We start from the raw sequence: 23,930 nt of genomic DNA, 5'->3' as shown, positions 1-23,930 counted from the left end.
CCGGCCTGGAGCCGAGGACGCTCCAGAGGCAGCGCCGCCCGGGCCCTGAGTTCGAGGGCAGGCAGCTCCCCGGCGCACCCCGCCCCGCGGGCCGGCGGGTCAGGGCGGGCCAGGGCGGGCCGTGGGCGCCGAGCGGCTCCCCGGGCGGGACTCGAACTCGGGACCTGACACCCCCCCCCACCTCGTGCGGTCAGTGCACGCTGAGGGCGCACGCCCACTTCCGCTCCCTGTGCGTGTGTGTGTGTGGGGGCCCTGCCACGTGACCCTCCCCGGCCAGCCTCCCCTCCGCGGACCCCGGTTCAAAGCCAGCCCCGGAACCAGCAAAAAGCCGGAAGTGGCGCCGTGGCTCAAGCGGCGGAGCGCAAAGCTGGGGGGGGGGAGCAGCGCCCGGCCGCGTCCCCACCGCGCCCCCCCCGTCCCCCCCCCCCGTCCCGGCCCGGCGGGCCGCAGAGCCACGGCCCGGGCGGCCGCCGTCCCCGCGCCCGGCCGCGTCGCCGCGCGCGCGCCGGAAGGCCGGCGGGGGAGGCGGGGCCCAGGCCGGGGCGCCGCCGGAAGTCACGTGGGCCGCGGCGCGGCCGGCGCGTGCGCGCGCGCGCGCTCGGCGTTCGATTGAGCGGGCGTGTCCGGGCTCTGGCGGGCTCCCGCCGGGCGATCGGCGCGCTCGGGGCTCGGCTCGCCCGCGCTGCCGCCGCCGCCGAGGAGGAGCGCGGCGCAAGATGGCGGACAAGACGCCAGGCGGGTCGCAGAAGGCCGGTTCGAAGGTAACCTCGCCGCGGCCGGGGCGGGCCGGCGGCCCTGGCGGCGGGGCGGGCGCCCTGCGACGGCCGGGCGCGCACGGGGCGCCGGGGCGGGTCCCCGAGGCCTGCGGGGCGCGGGCGGAGCGGCCTGCGGGGCCTCGGCCGTGCGCGGCGGGCCGGGGTGCGGGCGGGGCCCGGGGCCGGCGGCGGGGCCTGCGGCCGGGGCGGGATCGCGGCCCTGGGCCGAGGCCCGCGGCCGGGGAGCGCGCCCGCACCCCGCGCCGCTCCGGGGCCGGGCCTGGGACTCGAACTCGGGGCCCCGGGGCCGCCCGCGAGCCGCTCGCGCCCCCGGCGGGCGCCGCCGCGGTACCGCGCGCCGCGGGCCTCCCTCAGCCCCCGGGCCGGGCCCCGCAGCCGCCACGGGGCCGGGGCCGGAGCTGCTCCCCGAGAGCGCCGCCGCCGCCGCCGCCGCGCGGGTCCCCGGCGGCGTCAGAGGGGGCGGGGCGAGGGCCAGCGCCGGGCCGAGGCCGCCCCGCCGCCTCCGCGTGGCCGCCTGGGCCGGGGTCGGTCCGGGGTCAGGGATCCCGGGGGTCCGGGGTCAGGGTCCGGGGTCAGGATCCGGGGATCCGGGAGTCTGGGGTCAAGGGGGCGGGGACCCCGGGGTCATTGATCCTGGGGGTCCGGGTCCGGTCCGGGGTCAAGGGTCCGGGGTCAAGGGTCCGGGGTCCCAGAGTCCGGGGGCCGGGTCCCGAGGTCCCGGGGGCCGTCATCCGGGGTCCGGGATCCGTCATCCGGGGTCCGGGGCCGGGCCTTCACACGCTCACCAGGAAAGCAGCCAGAGGAGCCCCAGGCAGCGGCTTCTTGCTGACCCTCAAGGGCACCACGCGTCCCCCCCGTGAGGAGCCCCCCCGTGTGCGTGCGTGTGTGCGCGTGTGCGCGCGTGCGCGCGTGTGCGTGTGCACACTTGCCCGGCGTCAGGCCGTCCCCTCCCCGCAGCGCGCCCCCGCAGCTCTGGACGGGACCGGGCCCCGCCGGCTCCCGGGGTGCGCGCCGGCTCCCGGGGTGCGCGCCGGCTCCCGGGGTGCGCGCCGGCTCCCGGGGTGCGCGCCGGCTCCCGGGGTGCGCGCGGGGCTTGGGCAGCGGGCGGAGCCCCCTCCCCCGGGCGCACAGCCCGCACTCCGCCGCGCAGGGGAGGGACGCCGGGGCTGCGGCCCGCAGCCAGTGCTGACCCCTAGGGCTCGGTCCGAATCCATGGACGGGTTTCGGCCGGTTGGGGGCCCGTCCCGAGCCGCCTCCGCGCAAGGCCAGTGCTCTCCGCTTGAGCCACAGCACCACTTGTGGCTTTTCTAAGTTTACTGGAGATTAGAGTCTCAGGGGCCTTGCTGCTCTTGGCTGGCTTCAAACTGTGACCCGCAGACCTGGGCCTCTGAGTAGCTCCGTGACAGGCGGGAGACTGGCTCTTGATTGGTTTTTCTTTCTGTTGTTTTTGGGTTTTTTTGTTTTGGTCATGGGGCCTGAACTCTGGGCCTGGGCGCTGTCCCTCAGCTCTTCAGCTCAAGGCGAGCGCTCTACCACTTGAGCCACAGCGCCACTTCCGGTTTTCTAGTGGTTTATTGGAGATCAGAGTCTCAAGGAGTTTCCTGCCTGGGCTGGCTTTGAACCATGATCCTCAGATCTCAGCCTCCAGAGTAAGTAGCAAGGATTACAGGCGTGAGCCACCGGCACCGGCTCTTGATTGGTTTTTAAAAGTCCAACTTTTCTTGAGCCACAGCGCCACTTCTGGTTTTCTAGTGGTTTATTGGAGATCAGAGTCTCAAGGAGTTTCCTGCCTGGGCTGGCTTTGTACCACGATCCTCAGATCTCAGCCTCCAGAGTAAGTAGCAAGGATTACAGGCGTGAGCCACCGGCACCCGGCTCTTGATTGGTTTTTAAATTCTTTTTTTTTTGGTCCGGTCGTGGGGCCTGAACTCTGGGCCTGGGCGCTGTCCCTCAGCTCTTCAGCTCAAGGCGAGCGCTCTACCACTTGAGCCACAGTGCCACTTCTGGCTTTTTTCTTTTTTGCTTATGTGGTGCTGAGGAATCGAACCCAGGGCCTCATACATTCAAGGCAAGCGCTCTACCACTGAGCCACCTTCCCAGCCCTTGATTGTTTTTTAAAAGTCCAGCTTTTCTTCTGGTTTTTATTTTTGGAACTTTTTTTTCCCTTGGTGCCAGTCCTGGGCTTGAACTCAGGGCCTGGGAGCTGCCCATGAGCTTTATTACTCAAGACTGGTGCTCTGCCATGGAGTCTTATTTCCACTTCTGGTTTATTTGGTGGTTAATTGGAGATAAGAGTCCCCCAGGCTTTCCTGCCCAGACTGGCTTATAATCTCTGTCCCAGATCTCAGCCTCCTGAGTAGCAAGGGTTACAGGTATTGCCTGAAATAAGTTTTTTCTTTCCTTTTGTAGGTGTTGGGGCCTTGCACAGACTAAGCATGCACTCTTATCAGTGAACTACAACCGCAGCCCTGAAATAACATTTTTGAAACCTAGATACATTTTCCAGTACCACTTGAGGATATTGTAGTGTTAGCTATGTGTGCTTAAGAAGGTAAAAACAATTGAAGTACCTCATCTGCTCGAAGTGTACTTGAGGCTTTCGTGTATTGGTAGTGCTTTGGATGTAATTTGAAAGTGTTTTAGGGTTGTTTCTGTGACGCTTTTCTCCAGAGGCAGAATCTTTGGCGTGGGTAGTAATGCTCAGTAATGCTCAGCTGCTGCTGCGTGTTCACAGGTGGACTGCGCAGCGTGCTGACGGTGGTGTGTGGTCTTGTTGGACAGGCTATTGTTTGGGTGGGTCAGTCAGTAGTTACATTGAGGCTCTGTCCGTCGCTTGCTGAATCTTGCACTTGGTGTTGAGGTAGGAAACGTTGGACTCTTAGACAGTGCCCGCCTGTGGGGAGCATGCCCTTCTAGGGGAAGGGAGCCCTAGGACCAGGCGTGGAACGTGAGGAAGTGGCACCTGATTGGGTGGTGGGCGGGAGAGGGAGCTCCAAGGGCATGGATTCGAGTGGTTGAGGCCTTTGAGCAGCCAGCAGGAGTTTTGAAGGCTGCAGACAGGGCCATAAAAAACCTGAGCCAGGGGAAGGGAGGGAGTAAAGGGAAATGGATTGGGAAGTGGTTGGGTTTGGCTGGTGGGTCGGCGCTTACTGGGAGAGTGAGAGGAAGTACGACTGGGGGAGCCTCGGAAGTCCCGCCTCAGGCCTCTCCTAACCGGCTCCTTTCTTCACCCCCTTGGGAGAGTGGCGGCCTCTCCGAGTGCTAGGGGAACAGGACTTTTTTTCCTTTTTTTGTCAGCCATGGGGTCTGAACTCTGGGCCTGGGCGCTGCTGTCCCTCAGCTCTTCCCACTTTTGGCTTTTCTGTGTATGTGGTGCTGAGGAATCGAACCCAGGGCCTCATGCACGGGAGGCAAGCGCTCTACCCCTGAGCCACCTTCCAGCCCAGGAACAGGATGTAACTCTGCTTGTCACGGGGCATGAGGAAGGGCGACCCTGAGACAGGGCGGCTGTGGGCCAGCTCTCACGGGGCAGTCACAAGGAACGCTGCTCCTAGCTGCTCTGCCCGTCTCCAGTCCTCCACAGCAGTCCTCAGGGCGGTGTTGCTGCACTTTACACAGGAAGGATGCAAAGCTGGCAAGTGTGATCAGACACCAGGAAGGCTGCCTCCAGAACCCAGGCTCTAGCATTTCTCTACTTCCAGATTGTAGTGATTGGCAGTTACCCTCTGTGTCAGAAATAAGGACAAGGGCAGAATTTGAGATACATGAAACTTGAGAAGCTTGTGGGCATTTAGGAGGAGATGGGTGGGACTTTAAGGTGACCCAAGTTGAAGGTTGGGAACTAGAAACCTCGGTCAGGCAAGGCATCGGTGTGCCTCCAGGCCAGGGCTTGTGAGGTCCAGGGAGAGGGGGAAAGTGACGTTTCCAGGGGAGTGGAGCTGTTGGGGTGGACAGCGGTGGAGGAGGGCAGATTGGTGCGGGGAGCACGTGTTCATTTGAGAACTAGGTGCGGGGCTTTCACTTGAAGTAAGGTGGAAGCCGCAGGAAATGGTTCCAGCCTTTCTGCTTAGCCAGGGTGATGTGGTGCCCATCGGTGAAGCGCTGTTGACTTTGCCTCCTGATCTCATTGCTGGCGGCTAGAGCCCGTATGCCACGTGTTTCCTGACTGTCTTCCTCATCTGTACGTTTTGCTTTCTTTGCCCTAAGTAGATATTTCTTGTGCCTGTTTCCCTCCCCACCTTCCCCTATCCTGCCCTTTATTTCTTCCTTTTGAGTCTTTATTTGGAAAAGCCATTAGTTTATGTCCCTTGCTTAAAAACAAAAACAGCTGGGGCTGGGAAGGTGGCTCAGTGGTAGAGCGCTTGCCTTGCATGCCTGAGGCCCTGGGTTCGATTCCTCAGCACCACATAAGCAAAAAGAAAAAAGCCGGAAGTGGCGCTGTGGCTCAAGTGGTAGAGCGCTAGCCTTGAGCTGAAGAGCTGAGGGACAGCGCCCAGGCCCAGAGTTCAGGCCCCACGACCGGACCTCCCAAAACAACAAAACAACAACAACAACAGCAGCTGTCCAGTGGCGCTGGTGGCTCACGCCTGTCATGACAGGCAGCTCGGGAGGCTGAGACATCCCCTTCAGGGCCGGCCCAGCAGGAAAGTCTGTGTGACTGCTCACATGATTAGCCACCAAAAAGCTGCAGGCCGAGCTGTGGCTTAAGTTGAGCACGAGCCTGGAGCAAAAGGGAGAGCCCTCGAGCTTTATTAGTTCAGGGCACAGGACTGGCACCAAGACAGCACGGAACACCGCAAACAGGAGCTGACACAGCACTGGTCCCCGTGAAGGAGAGGAAGGGGTGGTCGCCCTATAAAAAAAATCGTACTCACTGCTTGCGTCTCCCTTATAATCCTTTTTTGCACTGGGGTTTACTTTCTTCCACCCATTCATCTTAACTGGAAAAAAGTTCCATTCTGAGCACCAGCCCAGGCTGCCTTCCACCAGTGCTACACTGTCTGGCTCTCAGGAGACGTGACCAGTGATACCTGAGGTTAATTCAGGTCCCATGATTCATCTTCCTAAGCTGCTGTTATTGTTTGCAAATTCATCAGATTGTGCTACCTCCAGGGTTGAGGGAGTTCCATGGCTTTTGTGTTTAGAGGTGACAGTCTGGTGAGTGGTTGGGGTGGCATTCTTTCTTTTTCCTTTTTCAAATTCTTTTTTGTGATTAAGTGATTACATAATTTCACAGTATTGTGGGATAATGATGCTTAAAGTCACAAACACATTCTAACCTTCATGGGGCAGATTGTCTATTGTGGTCTGTGAAGTTCTAGGAGCTTTCAGCCATACAGTTATTTCCTCCACAGCTGGCCACAGGTACATTCCTTTCCTTTTGCATAGCATCAGCTGTTCCCTCTTTCCCGCTTGTTCCCTCCCTCTCATGGCTGCCGTTGAGTTGCTTGGTTCGTCTTGATCAATGTCCAGTGGAGGGTGGCATTCTTTTTTTTGTTTGTTTTTGGTCGGTGGTGGGGCTTGAACTCTGGGCCTGGGCGCTGTCCCTGAGCTCTTTAGCTCAAGGCAAGCGCTCTACCACTTGAGCCACAGCGCCACTTTTGGCTTTTTCTGATCAATTGAAGACTCTCACCACTTTCCACCACTTTCCTGCCCGGGCCGGCTTTGAACCGCGATCCTCAGATCTTAGCCACCTGGGTAGCTAGGATGACAGGCGTGAGCCAGCGGTGCCCGGCTCTACTGGTTTTCCTGTTTGAGTCTCTGGAATGAGGGTTTGGATGAGGCAGCAGGCAACGCTTAATAAATGCTGCCTTTTTTTTTTCTTTTCTTTCTTTTTTTTTTTTTTTGGGTCCGGTCGTGGGGCCTGAACTCTGGGCCTGGGCGCTGTCCCTCGGCTCTTCAGCTCAAGGCTAGCGCTCCACCACTTGAGCCACAGCGCCACTTCCGGCTTTTTTCCTTTTTTTGCTTATGTGGTGCTGAGGAATCGAACCCAGGGCCTCAGCCATGCAAGGCAAGCGCTCTACCACTGAGCCACCTTCCCAGCCCCTCTTTTTTTTTTTTTTTTTTTTAAACTGCTTTCTCCCAGTCTACTGCTTCTGGGTGAGCTAGGATTGTTTTGGCAGGAAAATCGTGGATTTGGGGCTGTGGAGTAAGGTTGTGTTCAGCATCAATTGGGTATTGTTGACATCCCCTTAGCACTGAGCTGCTATGTCCAGGAATATGTTCAAAAGTTGGGTTGGGTGACCCCTCCTTTGCCTGTCCTTCGTGTATGTCCCTCTTTTCTAAGTTGTTTTTATTGAGGAGTTGTACAAAGGAGTTGCAGTTCTGCCAGCCAGGTAATGAGCACAGGGCAAGATATCTTGGGCTGTGTTGCTTAGGCTCCCCCCGTCTGTATTTCTTAAATAGGTGTCTAGATTTTTTTTTATTTTTGTGTTGCTATGATGATTAGGATATTACTTTTGTTACCTGGCAGGTTAATACTGTTGTTTTTTTTTGGGGGGGGTCCGGTCGTGGGGCCTGAACTCTGGGCATGGGCGCTGTCCCTCAGCTCTTCAGCTCAAGGCCAGCGCTCTACCACTTGAGCCACAGCGCCACTTCCTGCTTTTTTCTTTTTGCTTATGTGGTGTTGAGGAATCGAACCCAGGGCCTCAAGCATGCAAGGCAAGCGCTCTACCACTGAGCCACCTTCCCAGCCCCCAGGTTAATACTGTTATATTGGAAGGCAGTTGATTTTTTTTTTTTTTTTTTAGTTCATTCAGCCTCTTGCTGAAATTTATGTTGTAAAAGTAGACATTTGTCTTCTTGGATTTTCTCGTTTCTAGATATCTGTAGCCTGCGTACTTTAGTGTTTCTAGATCTCAGTCTGCTGGATAGCTAGGGTTGACTTTTCAGAAAGAGTCCCAACTTCTCACTGTCTGTCCTGGACTCATTTTTGCCTAGCTCTCAGAGGAGCAGATTTAGTTGGTGTGAAAAAACAACTATTTTTAGCCTTATGTTGAGACAAAGTAGGTAGAGCAGAACTATACAGGCCCACAGTAACCTTACATTTCCTCCTTTCTGTGACACATGAATCCTGAATTTTCTCCAACCTATTAATGTTTTATTCATTTTATTGATACCTGGAACTGGGAGTTAGGATCAGGTCAGATACTTTTTCTCAAGAGTTGATTTCACTTGTTTTTGGTCATTTGTGGGGCTTGAGCTCAGGGCCGCGACACTGTCCCCAAGCTCTTTTGCTTAAGGCTTGTAGTCTTTCACTTAGTGCCAAAGTTCCACGTTGGGTTTTCTGGCAGTTAATTGTAGATAAGAGTCTCACAGACTTTCCTGTCTGGGGTGGCCTGGAACTGTGATCTCAGATCTCAGCCTCCTGAGTAGCTAGGATTACAGGCATGGGCCCCCATTGCTTGATTTTTTTTTTTTTCTTTCCATTTTCTGTTACCTTGGTTTTGAACTCAGGGCCTTGGGCTTGCTTGGCTTGCTTGCTTGCTTGGTTAGTGCCATGCTCTACCATTAGAGCCATGTTTCTTGCCCAGCTTTTTTTTTTTGTTTGTTTGTTTTTTGTTTTTGGGTCAGTCATGGGACTTGAACACAGGGCCTGGGCGCTGTCCCTCAGCTCTTCAGCTCAAGGCGAGCGCTCTACTGCTTGAGCCACAGCGCCACTTCTGGTTTTCTAGTGGTTTATCGGAGATAAGAGTCTCACGGACTTTCCTGCCCCAGGCTGGGTTCTTTCCTGCCCCAGGCTGGCTTTGAACCATGATCCTCAGATCACAGCCTCCTGAGTAGCCAGGATGACAGGCGTGAGCCGCTGGCGCCAGCTCTTGCCCAGCTTTTTGCTGCTTATTTTCAAGATGGAATCTCTTGGATTTTCCTGCCTAGACTAGCTTCAGACCTAAGAGTGGGGATCTCAGCCTGCTGAGGAACTGTAAGCCACCAGCTTTCTCCATCTCCTAACAGGAGCAGTTATAGCCACTTCTTTCTTTTAGACGAGGTCCCGCTATGTAACGCAGGCTAGCCTCAAACTCATGATCCCTTCTGTAACAGCCTCCCGAGTGCTGAGATGACCCGTGTGCTGCCGTACCTTCTGCACCTCATCATCTGGCCTCAGTAATAAAGATGTGAAGAAAGCTGGGCGCCGTGGCTCACCCCTGTCATCCTGCTATTCAGGAGGCTGAGATCTGAGATCACAGTTAGAAGCAGCCCAGGCAAGAAAGTCTGTGAGACTCTCATCTCCAGTGAACCCCTAGAAAACCAGAAGTGGCGCGGTGGCTCAAAATGGCAGAGCGCTAGACTTGAGCAAAAGAGCTGAGGGATGGATGGTACCCAGGCCCAGAGTTCAATCCCCATGGCTGACCCCCCCCCCACCAAAAAAAGCAGATAAAATCTCACTACTCAATATCTTCAAAAGTAAAATCGGCCATTGACCAGGTTTACATTTGAGTCCTCAAGTAAACATGTCAGAGAATTTTCATGTGTTATTTGGTCACTGTCCTTGCAACTCAGCTTCTTTGTCCAGACAGACAGACAGGCAGACAGAGGAGCAGGCAAAAAGCAAGTTAGTTTATGGGTGTGTATTCTGCGATGTAAATCAATTAAGGGAAGTCAATGTGAAGTGGTAACTGTGAGCACTGCCATTGTCATTATTTGACCGTTGGATTCTCTCCTCTTCAGCTGCTTCTCAGCAGAACTTGCATCCTTCCCTCTCGCACACATGCGCGAACCCTGATGCGTCTGTTGTAGGGAGAGCTAAGGGGTAGATTTTCTTGCTGCTGGAGTCTGTTTCTTTGTCTGGCTTTGGGTGGTTGGAGGGGAGGGAGGCTTCTTTGCTGTGAACCGAGAAGTCGCCGCCCCAGCAGTGTTGGGGCGGCAGTTGATCTTATGGCCTGAGATTGCACAAATAGCCTTGTAAAAATAGCGCTGTGTTTCCAGGCTACACTACAAAGAGGGAGCTGTGGCCGGGTGCTGGGTGGCTGAGATCTGAGGATCCAGGTTGGAAGCCCACCCAGGCCGAAAAGTCTGAGAGTCTCTTAGCTCACGTGGTAGAGCACCTTCCTTGAGTGAGAAAGCCAAGCCACAGCCTGAGGCACAAGAAAGAGGAGCTATGTCTCAGATACATCTCATGAACACCTACAGCATATTATTCTGGAAAATGTACATTCTGAGTTTTAAAGAATTGTCTTGAAACATGTTTGCCTTGGGTCACAATCATCGTAAATCAACTTGGCTTTGTTCAGTTTGATTAGCTGACAAAAGTTGGTAAAAGTTAGGGAAGATTACTTTTGTATAACCTAGAAACACTTAGTAACGGTTCCTTTTAACATTTGCAGACGAGATCATCGGATGCTCATTCATCTGGGTCTTCGGATACACATGTAAGTAGAAGATTATCATACTGATGTGTACACTGTGCCAAAGGTTCATTTATCCTCCTTTTTTTCTGTTCTAATATGTATAGCTTAGCTCCTTCAAACCATGTTAGAAACCTCATATTAATTTTTATTGTGCTTTAAAATGTTTGTGCATACACTTTTTTTCTTACTACATTTTATACCCGTTAAAATAGCTCTCCTTAAGGATTAAGGAGATGCCACTCCTTCTTGTGGCATCATGTTCCAAAGTAGAGAGAAGCATTGCTCTGTGGCACACATACATTTTGTTTACAGCTTTTTGTGTGTGTGTGTGTGGGGTCAGTTATGGGGCTCTACCGCTTGAGCTACAGCGCCACTTCCGGTTTTCTGGTGGTTTATTGGAGCTAAGAGTCTCACGGACTTTTCCTGCCCAGGCTGGCTTTGAACCGTGATCCTCAGATCTAACCTCCTGAATAGCTAGGATGACAGGCGTGAGCCACTGGTGCCCGGCAAATGGAACTTTTTAATATGACATGAATAACAAGTACATATAACCTAAAGCGTGAAGTTTATCTCGAGAGAAGGACTTGTGTGATGGTTTGAATTGAAAGTGGAAAACGAGTTGCTTTTTCATGGAATATGTTCTTTTTTTTTTGGCCAGTCCTGCTTGAACTCAGGGCCTGGGTGCTGTCCCTGAGCTTTTGAGCCACAGTGCCATTTCCAGCTTTTTCTGTGCATGTGGTCTGATGAATCGAACCCAGGGCTTCATGCATGCTAGGCCAGCGCTCTACCACTGAGCCACCTTCCCAGCCCCAGTGAATCCATTCTTAAAGAGCAACTGGTGACTCAGAGTTAGGCATTTGTTTGGGAGACGTTTCTTGGGAATGACGGCAAGAACCCATGATTTCAACAATAACTGTAGCTATAATCTGCCTTTTGAGCTTTCGACTGCAAGTTAGAATTGCTGAAAATGTTTGTGTTCCTAAGGACTTGGCTAATGAAAGCGATGTTGATCATTGAAGAATATGGTTTGGATAGTGCGTAATGAGATTTGTCAGTATTTACACACTTGGATTACTTCTAGTTTTCAGAACGCTGTGTGTGATTTTTAATATGTGTTTAACCTTTTGTAAAGATGGATGCCTCTGGACCCTCAGACAGTGATGCACCAAGCCGGACGCGGCCCAAGAGCCCAAGGAAACATAATTACAGGAATGAAAGTGCCCGGGAAAGCCTTTGTGACTCTCCTCATCAAAACCTTTCCAGAGTGGGTATTGTGCAGATAGAAAAGGAGAGCTATTGCTTTTCCTCTTCCCTGACAGAATGTGGTGTGGTGTCGCGAGCTTTGTGACTGTAGGGTGCTAAGTCCCAGACACCCGAGACGGGGTGCACAGACTCCCTGCGCCCAGAGCTGCTGCTCTCCCTGCGGGCAGCCGGGCCGAGTGCGAGCGTGCTGTCCTGCGCTCTCTTCCTTTGTTTATCCATTTGGAAAACACAATAAAGAGCATGGCCAATCAGCAGTTATTAACCACTGACCACAGATTGACTTGTTGATTAATAATTCAAAGCAAAAATGCATTTTTACTTTTCTGGGATTTTTTTTTTGTTTTGGTCAGTCATGGGTCTTGAACTCTGGGCCTGGGCACTGTCTCTAATCTCTTCAGCTCAAGGCCAGCCCTCTACCACGTGAGCCACAGTGCCATGTCTGGTCTGCTGAGTGGTTTATTGTAGATTAGAGTCTTTCTTGCCCAGGCTGGCTTTGAACGGTGATCCTCAGATCTCAGCCTCCTGAGTAGCTAGGCTGACTGGAGTGAGCCACTGGTGCAGGGCTCTGTTTTCTTATATGGGTTGAATATCCCATATCTACAGTGCTTGAGATCAGAAATGCTATAGGTTAAGGAGTTATTTGCATATTCATGAAGGATCTGGGGCATGGGACCTAAGTCTAAATGAATGGGAAATCCTTTTCTGTGTCATAGCCCAAAGGTCATTTTCTTCTGTGTCTCCAGTACACTTTTGCTCTGATCACAACCCCTTAAGGAGGTTTAATGTGGAATTGTCCAGTGACGGAATCATGTTAGTGTCCAAGAAATTTCAGGTTTTGTATTTGTTAAGGATACTCTGTGTGTTCAAAATCAGTGTGTGTAATTGTACTTGCACTGAACCCTATACCCACTGTAGATCACACATTCCAGCAAAGGACACTGTTCATAAATACCAGAGCTGCTGGTGAAGAGTAAGTCAGTATACTAAGTGATAAAAGATGCATAAAGGCAGAGGCTGTTAGAGATGGGAGGTGACATGGGCTATGGAAATGTACCTTCATGTCCGTATTTGGTATCTGTTTTCTCCCATTGCTGCTTTTGCCTAGAAATGCCTGTGTTTCTCCTCTTCATATACTTTATTCTTTTTTGGGGGGGGGGGGGGGGGAGTCTGGTCCTGGGTCCTGAACTCTGGGCCTGGGCGCTGTCCCTCAGCTATTCAGCTCAAGGCTAGCGCTCTACCACTTGAACCACAGCACCACTTCCGGCTTTTTTTTTCTGCTTATGTGGTGCTGAGGAATCGAACCCAGGGCCTCAGGCATGCAAGGCAAGCGCTCTACCACTGAGCCACCTTCCCAGCCCCTATACTTTTATTCTTACTCTGAGACTTAGTATGTGACTTTTGGCTGTTACTGACCTTGAGCTAGGAAGTAAAATCATAGGCACCTGACACTTCGGACAGCACCAGCTTTTCTTTACAACCAAACCTTTAGAAAGTGATCCATTTCAAAGGCTTGTATATCAGCTAAGTAGGCATTAAGTTTACAGATCGCATTAATGTGTGTGTGAAGACATGCCTTTTCCTTCCTTTCATAGCCTCTTCTAGAAAACAAACTTAAAGCATTCAGTATTGGAAAAATGAGCACAGCGAAACGAACCTTGAGTAAGAAAGAACAAGAGGAATTAAAGAAAAAGGTAAAGTGTAAAATTATTTTTGAGCTACGTGCTTTCCATGTATCTGGGATAGCGGATGTGTACCACCGTGCTCAGCTTGTGTCCGTTGAGTTGAGGACTTGTGAAGGTTTTGGCAGGGCTGGTTTGGAGCCTGGCTCTTCCTGAGTAGTTAGAGTGACAGCCCGTGAGCCGTTTCTCCCTGCTTTGCATTGGTATTTGCAGCTGTATCTGAATCCAGGGCCTCACCCATGTCATTAAATCAGCCCTCTTCCGCTTGACCTGCACCCCAGCCACCTCCCCGAGCAGGCTCCCATTCACCCCGCTTGCTTGGGGTTCCCGAGTGGGTGCGATCGCAGGTGTGCACCATCACCCTCCTGGCCCGCCTTCTCATGCTCTCATGTTCCTTGTGTGCTCAGGAGGATGAGAAGGCGGCCGCTGAGATTTATGAGGAGTTTCTTGCTGCTTTTGAAGGAAGCGATGGTAACAAAGTAAAGACGTTTGTTCGCGGAGGAGTTGTCAATGCAGCCAAAGGTGAGCGCGCACCCCGATCCTCACAGGACTGCAGGTAGGTGGTTCCTGTGGAGGATGCCAAGGGTGAAGGCACACACTCTGGTCCTTGGTGACTGGGGGTGGTTCCTGTGGAAGATGCCAAAGGTGAGTACACACACACCCTGGTCCTGCAGTCCTTGACCTAGTTACCTTGGAAGGAGACATGGGAGTTTGAAGTTCACCTGTGTTCTAATAGCACCCTCTAGTGGCTGCAGTGATGACAAAATAAAGGGCTGAGGTGATAAAGGCGCTGGCCAGACGATTTAAATAGGACTTAATACCTTTCAAGTTTGACCACAGCCCAGTACTTTGCAAATACTTCAGTGTATTTCAGTTCTGCCTGCGTACAGAGTGGTTGGTTGCATTAGTATTTTTGAGGGTGAAGTGTTAGTGCTTACGTTTAAGGTTTTAGAAGTAATTTTCCTGTAAAGGTGTTGTACAGAGTAGTTGTCATTTCAGGAGTCAGGTAATGAGTCAATTCTTTTTGAACAGCGTCATCCTTAAATTGCCATTTTAATTAATTTGTCGTGCTGAATCTTAATGCCAAACACATATTCATAATCTTGAAGTAAAAGAGCAAAGAAGGTATCAAATTAGTTTTGTAACTTAGTATCTTAACTTTCAGAAGAACATGAAACAGATGAGAAAAGAGGGAAAATCTATAAGCCTTCTTCAAGGTTTGCAGATCAAAAAAATCCTCCAAATCAATCATCCAGTGAGAGACCACCATCTCTTCTTGTGATTGAAACAAAAAAACCCGTAAGTCACACCGTTGATGTTTGGCATTGACACTGTCAGTGATACTTCTGTAAGCAGAAGTTGGGTTGTTTGGTCTTCAGGTGTTTTGGGATGTAAGTTCAGAACTGATGCTTTCTGCCTCAGTAGTTTGTGCAGATGAGAGGTCATAAATCAGAGGAGGATGTGCAGGTTCTTTGAACATTTGTGGTTCCTGTACTCAGGTTATAGAGATTGCAACTCAAAAGTGCTGTATTTTGAGTGTTTATAAATGTAAAATAATTGCTAGCGACGTGGACTTTTTGGAATTTATAGTCAGAAGTCATGGTACTATCTTTTAAGTATTCTCTTTCATTCTTTAGAGTGAGGTTTTTGTGGAGGATAGTAAATAGATATAGGGTCGTATTACTTGTTGTCTAATTTTGGTGAATAAATATGATTACATTGAATAAAAAGGCCTCCCTCCCTCCCTCCCTCCCTCCCTCCCTCCCTCCCTCTCTGACATTAATCGTTGAAAAGGTTCTATGGTATTCCCATAGATGCATAAAGTGTCCTTGATCAGCTTCACCCTGTTACTGTCCTACCACGCCCCTTTTTCATACAGTGTGTTGTGGGTTTCATTGTGCTGTCTTCCTATATATACATGTACACACACATGCACACACCCAGATGCACGTGTAACACCCTTATCCTGTACTTCCTTTCCTCCTCCCTGCTCTTACTGATTATCTAACCTCCTTTTACGCTCATGTCATTATTGATACTGTTTTATCTTGCTCAACACGATGATCTTCCATTTTCTTGAAAATGACATACTTTGGTTCTTTTCAGCTAAATGGCGGCCCACTGTGTGTGTGTGTGTGTGTGTGTGTGTGTGTGTGTGTGTGTGTGTGTGTGTGTGTGTGTGTGTGTGTGTGTGTGTGTGTGTGTGTGTGTACCACATATTCCTACTCTACCCATCGAGGCTCGTAGGCTCAGTCCAGGGCCGGCCTCACGTGACTGGTGCTGCAGCAGATGTGAATGTTGAGTTATCCTGTCTCCACTCCCATGTCTGATTTCTCATTTCAGTTTCTTTAGGAAGTTCCATACTGATTTCAGTGCTAGCAGTACTAAGCTACATTCCCACTAACACTGTACAAGACTCTCCCCCTTGGTCTTTGCATTTGTCACTAGTGTTACTGATAACCGCCATTCTCACTGGGGGCGGCAGACTGTCCATGGCAGAGTGTCCGTGTGGTTTCGATCTGCTTTATGGCTGAGGATGGTGCTCATTTTGTCAGTATTTATTTGCCAATTCTACTTTAGAAAAACCGCTTGTTCTGTTAGCTTGCCCATTTGAATGATGACCTTCACGGTGCAATTTTTGGAGCCCTTCACATGAATATTAGTCATTTGACGTTTAGCTTGCTAGGATTTTCTCACATTTGTAGGTTGTCCCTTCTTTCTGCTGTTTTGTTTCCTTTCTCTGTGGATGCTTCTTTGAAAGGTAGCACAGACATCTTAAATTCTAGTGAAAATGTTGCCAGTTATGCTTCTGGTATCATATCTAAGAATCCATTGTGCATTGGAAGATCATGGGTGTAGTCCTGTGTTTTCTCTTAAGAGTCTGAGGCTTCTAGGATTGTGACTGTTGGAGTCTTTTCGTATGTCACACGAAGTGGGGGTGCAGCTCCATTCATTCTTCCTGGGGTGGATGTTCACTTGCACAGCACTGCTGGACGGACCCTCCTTTCCCCAGAATGAAAAAGACACATTTCCAGAGTAGCTTAGAAGCACTTTGAAAGGGGAATTCTAACGCTCTTACTCTTTTGTTTTGTATTTCATCTCCTTTCAGCGCATATTTTTGATAGTAGGTCACGGAGCGGGCGCGTTACACAGCAGCCCCGCCACTCTGAGTTTTGTAACCTCCCCTCCCTGCTCAGGTCTGTGGATTACCCCAGGGGGTAGGCTTAATGGCTTCTTTATTATCGAAGACTGCCAGTTGTTATAGTTATTTGTTTTAAATTTTAATTGCTTAGTTGTTATTTTGAGGGAACAGGGAGAAAATGGAAGTTTAATGATAATAGACGTTCTTTTTAATTGCAATAATTAAAAATATGTTGGGGCTACAGTAAAAATGATTTAAAAGTTATCTTAACTGAACCATAGTTCATTTAATCTTCTTTTGTTTGGACTTCTTGTATTCTTTGTAGCCACTAAAGAAAGGAGAGAAAGAAAAGAAAAAAAGCAATTTGGAACTCTTTAAAGAAGAACTAAAACAGTAAGTTTCATAATATGGAGCATTAACTATCGTAGGTGTAATTACTAAATGCCTGTGTGATGGATGAAGTGTGCCAGTTATTGTAAGCTAGTTTCCACAGGTTGTTTTAGATAGTGTAGCGATTTCTAGTGGAGTATGTGTGGGTATGAGTTGGCATTTAGTCCAGCAGCAAGACTACTTGTGTTGTGTGGATTTAATCCACTTATTTATGGTCAGACTCTTAATTTGCTGTGGAAACAGTGGGGTACCGTTCCTCAGTGGAGAGACTTAACAAGTAAAAGTAATCTGTCATGTTAATGTCACATTTTACATTTTCTCTTCACCTTCAAAATGGGCTTAGTTTTCTGTTGCTAGAATAATAGAAATCTATTCCTACTGCTCTTAAGCCGGAGGTGTTCACTTACCTTGATCATCATTACTGGTCTTCAATTCCAATAGTAGTATTTGGGGTTAGCTTGTTTTCTCTTTACCTGTAAACAAGTACATTTTAGCTCAGTTTTAGTTGACTGTAACCATTTTCAACAGAATTCAAGAAGAACGAGATGAGAGACATAAAACCAAAGGCAGGTTGAGCCGGTTTGAGCCACCTCAGTCAGACTCTGACGGCCAGCGTCGGTCTAGTAAGTGACCTCTATTTTAATGTGTCTATTCATGATTAATCATGCTAAACACTTAACCATTGTTTCTCTTTTCTCCTCTTGAAGTGGATGTGCCTTCCAGAAGAAATCGATCATCTGGTGGTAATACAGTTTTTTGCTGTTTTCGTCCATATGAAATTGTCCAGACTTTGCGTTCGCAGGTTATAACTCTCCTCTCTTGCCCTAGTTCTTGACGATTACGCGCCTGGCTCACATGATGTTGGAGACCCGAGCACCACTAACTTATACCTCGGAAACATCAACCCACAGGTACCGCGCCCTGACACCTGGACTAATGTCCATCGTACTGGGGGCTTCTGGAAGAAGGCTGCTTTGAAATGATAGGATTTTAAAGTTAGTGGAAAGGATGAAATAGTCTCTGGAGTTAACTTGGTGGCCACCGAGCCAGACCTCCAACCCGGGCATCCTATTCAAGTCCCGCGGCATTGTTTCTGACGGGGGGCTCCGTGTTTTAGAAGGACACAGTTTTACCAGTGTGTCGTTCCTTGATTGTAGAGTTATTTGACTGGCAAATGGTATTGCTTTTCATTGAGCAAAAAACAACTGTGCTTTCTGCTGCTGCATAGATTTCTCTTTTTTTCTCCCCTTGTTTTCAATAGATGAATGAGGAAATGCTGTGCCAAGAATTTGGAAGATTTGGACCGTTAGCTAGTGTAAAAATTATGTGGCCTAGAACTGATGAAGAAAGAGCCAGAGAGAGAAACTGTGGCTTTGTAGCCTTTATGAATAGAAGAGATGCCGAGAGAGCTTTGAAAAATTTAAATGGTAAGGCCATTTCGGGATCCACTTACAAAATGTAGACACCTTTGGTTGCGCCTTGTAGTTGTGAAGAGGCCTTGGGGGCCGGGGGACGTGGCTCAGCAGTACAGGGCCTGCCTCCTACCCGGCATGAGGCCTGGAGCCCGAGCCCAGTGCTGCGCAGCGCCCTGCAGAGGACCCGCGCCTACCACCGAGAGCCGAAACGTTCCATTCCCTTCTGGGGATTCCCCAACCCGACTTTTCTGTGTCTCCCTCTCCTTTCTGCAGGAAAGATGATTATGTCTTTTGAGATGAAGTTAGGCTGGGGCAAAGCCGTCCCGATCCCTCCTCACCCGATATACATCCCGCCTTCCATGATGGAGCACACGCTCCCCCCGCCTCCCTCCGGCCTGCCTTTCAATGCGCAGCCTCGAGAGCGGCTCAAAAACCCCAGCGCCCCCATGCTGCCGCCGCCCAAAAACAAGGAGGATTTTGAGAAGGTAATTTGACAACGTGCGTGGGTCTGGACCTAATTTGTGCATACTAAATCTGTGGTAGTATTTCTTTTCAACTATCTTAGAGAAGAAAATGTGTGTGTTTATTCTGTTTGGCAACTCTTTAAAGAGCTAAGTAGATGTGTTCCCGGCCTTAGCCCATGGAGATGCTAATTTCAATAGTAGGTCATATTTTTATTTATGGCTACCATTCCTTTTTTGACCACTTGTTAAGTTTTTCTTCCCCTGTGTCCAGTGTTGTATCCAAGTTTGCTTAAATGCAGTATCTAAAATTTACTTGGTTTTGAGAGAGTGGTAATTTGTATTTGGCTAAGTGACTTTTCAATTAGAAGGGCCACCTAAATACGTGGTTTGGGTGTCAGCTAGCTAACTTAGTTCTCAAGGTCGTGAGATAGTAAAATACCTGAGGGTGAATGTGGTATTTTTTTTAAGTTAACCTAGTTAAAATGCAAAGGGTGAGTATTTCTCTTGATTAAACATAAACCAACTTGAAGTTACAAGAATTTGTTGGTTCTGTTATGAGTTTTAATTACACTTAAAATGACAGGGCTGGTTTTAAAGGCTTGGGAACAAATTAGTAAGTAAACTGTGGTCAGAGGCAAACAGTTAATTATTTCACAAATTAAAATCTTTATCTGATAATTCTCAGTGTAGTACTATTTCAGTGCATTGGTGTGCATTCTGGCAGGAATGTTCTGGATCTTTGCATTTGGTGAACTAATTGTTCGCTGAACACATCCATTTGCATTTATGTAATTGCTTAGTGTATAATTACTTCAAATGCAGTGATTGCCTGCAGAACTTGTCATTAGATGTGTAGTATTTTCAATGCATATGTATATTTTTGCTTGTTACTTGTTAACAATACTCACATATTCTATGTTTATTATCTGATGTGACTTCATATACAGACTCTGTCGCAAGCCATAGTCAAAGTGGTTATCCCAACAGAAAGGTACATGTTTTTCTTTATTATTACTGATCTAAATATAGACAATATCCCCTTCTGAATTAAAAAAAAAATGGTGTTGAGGAAAAGGTAACATCTTGACTGAGCAATGGTTCCTTCCCAGTACTTTTTTGGGGGGGATATATGAAATTTAACTAACTTTATAGTATACTTTGCGATCTTAGATGTTTTTAGTTTGTATGGGTACCAATGTAGGGAGTTTCATCGTTATAGAAGTTAGAATGTATTTATTAGCTTAATCTTGAGTTGTTGGTCTAATAATGTTAAACTATTGTGAGGGGGAAATAGATGTTTTAAATAAAATGTATTGTGATTTTAGATAATGTTAGCATTTGACCCAATCTGTTGCTTTTTTTTTTTTTTTTTAAAGTTTTTGAACTGTGCGTTTAATATACAACCTTGGCTTTAGTTCTCCTTACTGAAGGCATAGTTTTGTTCATTTTTGTTCTTTTTTCCTAATTGATTTTAAAGAAATTCCTATTCCAGGATACTGTACATAACTAGGAACTATTTTTTTTCACAATAACAAAGATGTTTAGATCACTTTTACTTTTCTTTCTTTGTTTTCTCTTTCAATATACCATTAATGTGGAAGAATTCCTGCCGTAGGTTGTGCTCTTGCTCAGTCAAGCTAAGCCTTTTCCCAAACACAGGAACACAACACTGGTTGAATAATAAATGAACACAAAATACCAAATTCTCTTTGACATTGGCCTTGGTGAGCAACACCAGCTGAACTGTCTGCGGCAGCGGGGGACCAGGAAACATCATGGGATGGATTGGGAAAGTATACAGTTTTTGACCAGACATTGGTACGATCAATCCAATAAATGTGGTTTTATAGTAAATGAGAGACAGTTTTTTTTTAATTTAATTTATTTTTTTTGTTTTTGTTTTTTTTGTTGTTGTGGTTGCCCAGAATAAGATAATTTCCATTTAAAAAATAAAATAATGCACTTTAAAACATAACATCTTTTTGTACTACACTGTTGCATTCTGGTAGAAAAATCAGCATTTTTTAAAATAAGGAAATGGTACATTACTTACATAGAGTATAACTGCAATTCTTGAATCTTGAATTCAAGTTAGCAACAACCAATTGTCAGATTTTGATTTTAAATAATCCTATGTAATACTTTAAAAAACTGGAGCTTTTAACTTGCTAAAAATAGATTTTTATCAGTTACAAGCCTATTTAAAACTATTGAGGGTTATTTTTTTCACTGATGATAAAGCAGTCACAGGAAATTTTTTTAGTACTCAAAACCATATATTCAGTAGAAACCTCATGCGTGTGGCTCAGCTTATTTCTGAACAAAATTTTGAGTGTACATTTGGCTGTAAAAATCTTAACTTACAGATAGAATGAATACTTTGGTTTTAAGCTTGCTAAATTCTTTCTTCATGTACCTTTAATACCTAGGTCAAGTTGCTTTTGACTTAATTTACAACAAGTTTCTGGGTGTGTAGCATTTGTCCACTTTGTAAGTGGTCATATGTATTCTATTCACAAAATTCCCCTTAGATTTAATTTGGCTCTTAGTAGTTGGCATTTTGGAACTTAATAATGACTTTATCTCCCTTTCAAAATAATGTCATTAACTGTATGGAAGCTGAGACTCCATTCTCACTGGGACATCACGAACTGCATACTTGCAGGACAGTCGATACTTGTCATGACAGAAACAGAATTTTAAAGTTCAAATTAAATGATTTTTTTTTTTGTTTTGACCAATTAAGGTTGTTGAACTAGTATTTCACATGTATAGTTTCCCCTTTGTAAATATTTAAATCTTCCTATACATTTTTGACCTCCTTCAGAATTAAAGTACTCTTTTCCACAACTGTAGTGTCCACTTAAATAGGTTTATTTGAAACCTATTTATAATTATACTGAACATAAGAGATAATTTTACCGTTCAGGTACTCTGAAGCAGGGCATCTTAGAGCCAAAACCAATCTGTCTTGTTTTATAACTATATTTATATCCTAGCAGTTACATGAACTTAAGTTGAGCCGGGAATGCTAAAGATGTGACTTAGTGTTTGCCTTATGCCACGAGCCAATATCCTTTTGCTCTCCCAATTGTTAGTTGTCAGCAACACATACGAGGGCACCGGTGAAAGGAGAAATCAGAGCAGCTTCTAAGTAAAAAACAGCAGCTGACGGCATAACCACTGTCTGAAATTACATTTGAGTTCTCCTACTAGAGATTTTAAACGAGAGAGTTTCTGTGAATCCATACAATGAGTACACAGCTACTCACATTGATTTTTGGCTTAAATATTGGAAGATAATGAAAAGGCCATCATACCACGTCCCCCGTTTTGGAAAGAGTGGGGCTTGATTTACTCAAGGCTTTGGCGAAATGATTTCAGTGGTCGATAATACACAGGCAGAACTATGCATGTGCTGAGTTTCAAGTGAGTTTGAAGTGTGGTCCAAAGGGATGTTGCCTCATGAGAGGTCAGATTTAATGAAAAGTCCATCCGGTGTGTGCGTACAAGAAAAGCACGGTGATTGGGTGGATCTTTTATTGAATCAGGCCTTCAATTTGTCACGTAGTTTTGCATTTTCATACATTATAGTTACGGTTGTGATATATATATTTTTTAATACTATGACAAAGTGCTTGGTTAGGAATATTTTCTTTAAAACATGTAGTGTGCAAGTTTTTAGATGGTTTCAATAACGTACGAGCTCTAAGTTACTGTGTTTATATATTTGCAGCCTTCCAATTAGTTGTGGTTCAGAATTTAATATTTTCCATTTGGAAAATAGAACGAAGTGGCATTTAGAAAATTCAGTCTTACTCCTATGATGCTGTGTTGTGGCTGCCCTCCCCCTCCCCCTCCCCCCCCCTCCCTTCTGCCCCGCCCTCCACAGCCCCCTCCCCTCCTAATGCACAGATGTTAACATAGGCTCCAATTCTGTGTTAGTCAGCACAATAATCTTTTTCTGCACAATTATAGTAACTTAGATCAAGTGTAGCTTTCTATAGTGGTAGGTCTGAATCCATTTCCTTTAACTGTGTTGTTGTTGTAGGAATTTGCTCGCTCTGATACATCGAATGATAGAGTTTGTTGTACGTGAAGGGCCGATGTTTGAAGCTATGATTATGAACAGAGAAATCAACAACCCTATGTTCAGGTGTGCCTTTTTAAAAAATTGTGGTTCAATAACAGTTCTGTTCCTGTAACAATTATAACAGGGCTGGGAAGGTGGCTCAGTGGTAGAGCGCTTGCCTCGCATGCATGAGGCCCTGGGTTCAGTTCCTCAGCACCACATAAGCAGGGGAAAAAAAAGCCGGAAGTGGCGCTGTGGCTCAAGTGGTAGAGCGCTAGCCTTGAGCTGAAGAGCTGAGGGACAGCGCCCAGGCCCAGAGTTCAGGCCCCAGGACCGGACCCAAAAAAAAAAAACAGTTATAACAAAATTTGCTAATACAACACAGTGTTCACTGTTCAGCGGCGTTAAGTACACTCACGGTGATGTGCAGCCATCGCTGCCGTCCATCTCTAGACCTCTTTTCCCCTTCTAGAACCCATGTTCGATAGCTCTGCGCCTCCTGTCCCCGCCCTGTCTTTATGAATTTGGCGGTTCTCGGACGTATTACCTGGGGTGGAATCACACAGCATTTGTCCTGGGTCTCTTATTTCACTTCAGGGTTTATCCAGTTTGTAGCTGTATTCCAGAGCTCTTCCTTTTAAAGGCTGAGTAACAATCCATTATGTACATACATACATGTGTACACATACATGCATATGTGTATGTATATGTGTGTGTGTATACTGTCTTTTGTAGCTCTTTATTAGTATATTTAAAACTGCTTTCAACTTTTGGAAATCAAAAAATGTTTCCAAGAATACAATCCTTAGGATTATTTCTGTAGATGGATGAGAAGTTGGTCTTAGTAAATAGACTAGAATGTGCTTAGGTCAAGTTCCTTTTTGATTTAATTTAATGGCATTTTTTTTTTTTGTTTGTTAGCATTCTCTAAGAGGAAAATAGTTTTCATTATGTTTTTCAGTGAGAGTCACAGTTGGGACAAGTGAGTTAGGAAGGAGATGGTGTATCTTCTGAACTGATACGGTGTCCAAGACACTAATTTAATGTTCATTAAGTAGTGTAAACAACTGCTCTGGAAATGACATTAAAATGATGAGAACAGCACCGTGCTGCCTTGTCGGTGTTAACAGTAGTGGTTGGGCGGCGTGGGTGGAGACACCAGTTACAGGTGGGTGGCGAGCCTTGCTCTGCGGGGTCCTTGCCTGGGTTTCCTCAGAGCTTAATAGGCCAATAGTCTTTGTTGTTTATTTTAAAGAACATGATAATTAATTTTTTGTTTCATTTTCCTTAGGTTCTTATTCGAAAACCAGACACCAGCCCATGTCTACTATAGGTGGAAGCTTTATTCTATTCTGCAGGCAAGTAGAGTTAAATTCTTTTGT

At 47.5% G+C, this 23,930-nt stretch overlaps 1 protein-coding gene across 4 annotated transcripts in view; it reads left to right on the top strand.

Moving 5' to 3' along the window:
- Positions 1-683: 683 nt before the first annotated feature.
- LOC122095253 (U2 snRNP associated SURP domain containing) overlaps positions 684-23,930 on the top strand; it is a 41,328-nt gene continuing 18,081 nt past the window's right edge. For 2 of the 4 annotated variants that reach the window (XM_042665693.1, XM_042665694.1), the window contains exons 1-15: positions 684-761; positions 10,100-10,144; positions 11,256-11,387; positions 12,979-13,077; positions 13,473-13,587; positions 14,231-14,364; positions 16,533-16,600; positions 17,126-17,220; positions 17,305-17,337; positions 17,426-17,508; positions 17,859-18,024; positions 18,286-18,497; positions 19,424-19,467; positions 22,528-22,632; positions 23,840-23,906. In XM_042665693.1, the coding sequence (XP_042521627.1) occupies positions 717-761; positions 10,100-10,144; positions 11,256-11,387; positions 12,979-13,077; positions 13,473-13,587; positions 14,231-14,364; positions 16,533-16,600; positions 17,126-17,220; positions 17,305-17,337; positions 17,426-17,508; positions 17,859-18,024; positions 18,286-18,497; positions 19,424-19,467; positions 22,528-22,632; positions 23,840-23,906 (1,443 nt within the window). In that variant the 5' untranslated portion in view covers positions 684-716. Of the gene's footprint in view, positions 762-10,099; positions 10,145-11,255; positions 11,388-12,978; positions 13,078-13,472; positions 13,588-14,230; positions 14,365-16,532; positions 16,601-17,125; positions 17,221-17,304; positions 17,341-17,425; positions 17,509-17,858; positions 18,025-18,285; positions 18,498-19,423; positions 19,468-22,527; positions 22,633-23,839; positions 23,907-23,930 lie in introns of those variants that run through there. The other 2 variants (XM_042665691.1, XM_042665695.1) reach the window with 2 other exon arrangements.

The sequence above is a fragment of the Dipodomys spectabilis genome, unplaced genomic scaffold (assembly GCF_019054845.1).
Source record: "Dipodomys spectabilis isolate Male_0828 unplaced genomic scaffold, ASM1905484v1 ptg000342l, whole genome shotgun sequence".
In the NCBI taxonomy this organism is placed as follows: Eukaryota; Metazoa; Chordata; class Mammalia; order Rodentia; family Heteromyidae; genus Dipodomys; species Dipodomys spectabilis.
This window is presented reverse-complemented; position numbering and strand designations above follow the sequence as displayed.